General features: G+C 36.8%; 1 protein-coding gene across 1 annotated transcript; it reads right to left on the bottom strand.

Moving 5' to 3' along the window:
• Window positions 1-607: 607 nt before the first annotated feature.
• Window positions 608-1,635, bottom strand: LOC124796409 (cysteine-rich PDZ-binding protein). Its single transcript, XM_047260587.1, has one exon. It carries the CDS (start codon window positions 1,232-1,234, stop codon window positions 932-934), a length of 303 nt encoding a protein of 100 aa, XP_047116543.1. The 5' UTR covers window positions 1,235-1,635; the 3' UTR covers window positions 608-931.
• Window positions 1,636-2,262: the final 627 nt, after the last annotated feature.

The following is a 2,262-nucleotide window of genomic DNA, read 5'->3' as shown; positions in this document are numbered from 1 at the left end:
ACGAGTGTATAAAAATGCATTCTGAATCTTGGATAGGGATGCACGATTTATGTGGAAACCGTTTTTACTTCTAGTATCAGTTGCGAATTTCACATTTCATCCTAAATTTACTTTCTTATTAAACACCAACACTTGGGAATATATATATATGAAAGCAAATTTAAGAATTCCCTAGGCTCCTGAGAATCTTCCTGCAAAATGCTCAGTTATTAATTTTACTAGATATTCTTATTGCACACCTTTGTAGACTAAATACTTGTTTCACCTTAGCTGCATTGTCCCATTATGCCACAAGACAATACTTAGTAAATGTATGCAAAATGTGCCAGCAATCTCTTCTGCAAGTTAACACAATAAGGTCAGTACAATGAGAGAGATTTCAGTGCAAACCAGACAGAACTTAACTTTTTGGTAAACTTAGCACACACTTAAGCCACCTTAGTTTATTATCCATTTGCATGCCTCATCAAGTATGAAGGCTTGTCCAGTGTAAGCCCTGTGATCTCTACTTCTGGTATCTATGTCATTCATATGGAATAGTGTAAGTCCTTGTAAGTTTAATGTTTAAGCTGTTTACATTATGGACAGACAACAAAATTAGTCTATCTCCTAATAATTAATGTTCTTTTTTATTTTGAAGCAATTTTGATACAAAAGTGATTATACACATACATTTATGTTCTGCTCCAATTAATTACAAATCTGCTGTAACCATGATTAACAGTCTCACACCCAACACACAAGTTGTTCAAGTACATTTACCAAAGTCAAAATAAGCAAAAAACATGGGTGGTAAAAATCAATGTGTTACTAACTTTCTTCAGCTACAGGAAACGACGCATTTCAATATATTTTCTCCGAGGAGCAAAACAGCTAAGAGCCGTGGATAAAATTTTGCTGTGAATGTACGACTATGGTGTGGTTGCAACACTTACGCTGACGATTGTTTATAGTTCTTTGTATCAAGCAATTTTTTGCCACACATGGCACAAATTGCTTTCTTGTAAGCGCATGCCTGGCAGTAGTGTGACCCTACTTGATGCACAGTTTGTCGACATATTCTGCAAGACACAAATTTAGCAGTATATGGATTAAATCTTGACTTATTGCCACTAATTGCTTTATTCTCACCAACTTTGCGACCACCACTTTCAACCGTATTTCTCGCTCCTGATTTCCATGGATCTGGTGTCACAACACGTCCGAGCTTTTTCTCGCACTTTTCGCAAACCATTGTCACACTAAATAGGAAATGTATCTACTTTTGCTGATACAGGAAATAAGAATAAACAAAAAGTGACATTGTACGTTGGAGGGGCAGCTGAACGTCTCCACAAAACGTCTGTAGTCGCTTTCCAAATCGGAGCCCACCACGACTTTGTCGATTTCGCGACAATTCTCTCCTTGCCTTTTAGCTTAAAAGAGTTCCTCACTAATCAAAACAACCATATGACACGGTTTTTCTGATCGACATAGTTCACAGATGTACATGGGCGACAATGTACGTCTTTGGTCAAGGTTGCCAAATACGTTTTTCAGGTTGGCGTCAACTGCCGGATGGCAATCGTAATGGGACCTGTTGACTAATGGTGGTATTACATTAACGTAAGATCTCGTCTTACTATACTACTTTGTTCTTTTGTATACATTTGTAGTAGGACGATTAATATCGTATAAAATTACATAACTGAGGAAGATTGAAGCACAACTGCGTAAGATTCAAGAGAGATAAAGCATCCCTGGTGCATAGTAGGACTAGCACAACCACGCAATATCCGGTGCCACCAATAACTCAGAAAATAATGCAAATAGAAGATACTGAGGAAAGACTTGATGAAATATGAAGAGAGAAGGTGAAATACTTACTAACAAAAAAATGGGATAGGATTCGCCAAACTTACGACGATTATTCTGACGAAATTGCGAACAACGGCTTTAAAGTACAATAACATCTCTGACTGAGTATATGTGCTGCTATTTCGTGTATGAAAATCAGGGCTCTTCGTAAGTATAAAGTATCATATTTAGAGAGTTTACTTCTTATTGCATACATTATAATCCTGTAAAGTAATTGACTATTTCATTGTCTGGTTTGAATTGTATAAAATATTGTATGAATTTAGTATCGAATATAGGCCCTATGTGTCGTAGGCTCTGAAGTTTTCATCGTCTAGAGTTCGCTGAATGTTCATATTACTTTGTTCTGTTTGATGTTACTTAATAACAGTGAACACAAACTAAGGCTGGGCAGTGTTGGGAAGG

The sequence above is a fragment of the Schistocerca piceifrons genome, chromosome 4 (genome assembly GCF_021461385.2).
Source record: "Schistocerca piceifrons isolate TAMUIC-IGC-003096 chromosome 4, iqSchPice1.1, whole genome shotgun sequence".
Lineage (NCBI taxonomy): Eukaryota > Metazoa > Arthropoda > Insecta > Orthoptera > Acrididae > Schistocerca > Schistocerca piceifrons.
This window is presented reverse-complemented; position numbering and strand designations above follow the sequence as displayed.

Excerpts from the sequence above, each read along its gene's own strand:
- LOC124796409 (XM_047260587.1), bottom strand. The coding sequence starts at position 1,234 with ATGGTTTGCGAAAAGTGCGAGAAAAAGCTCGGACGTGTTGTGACACCA.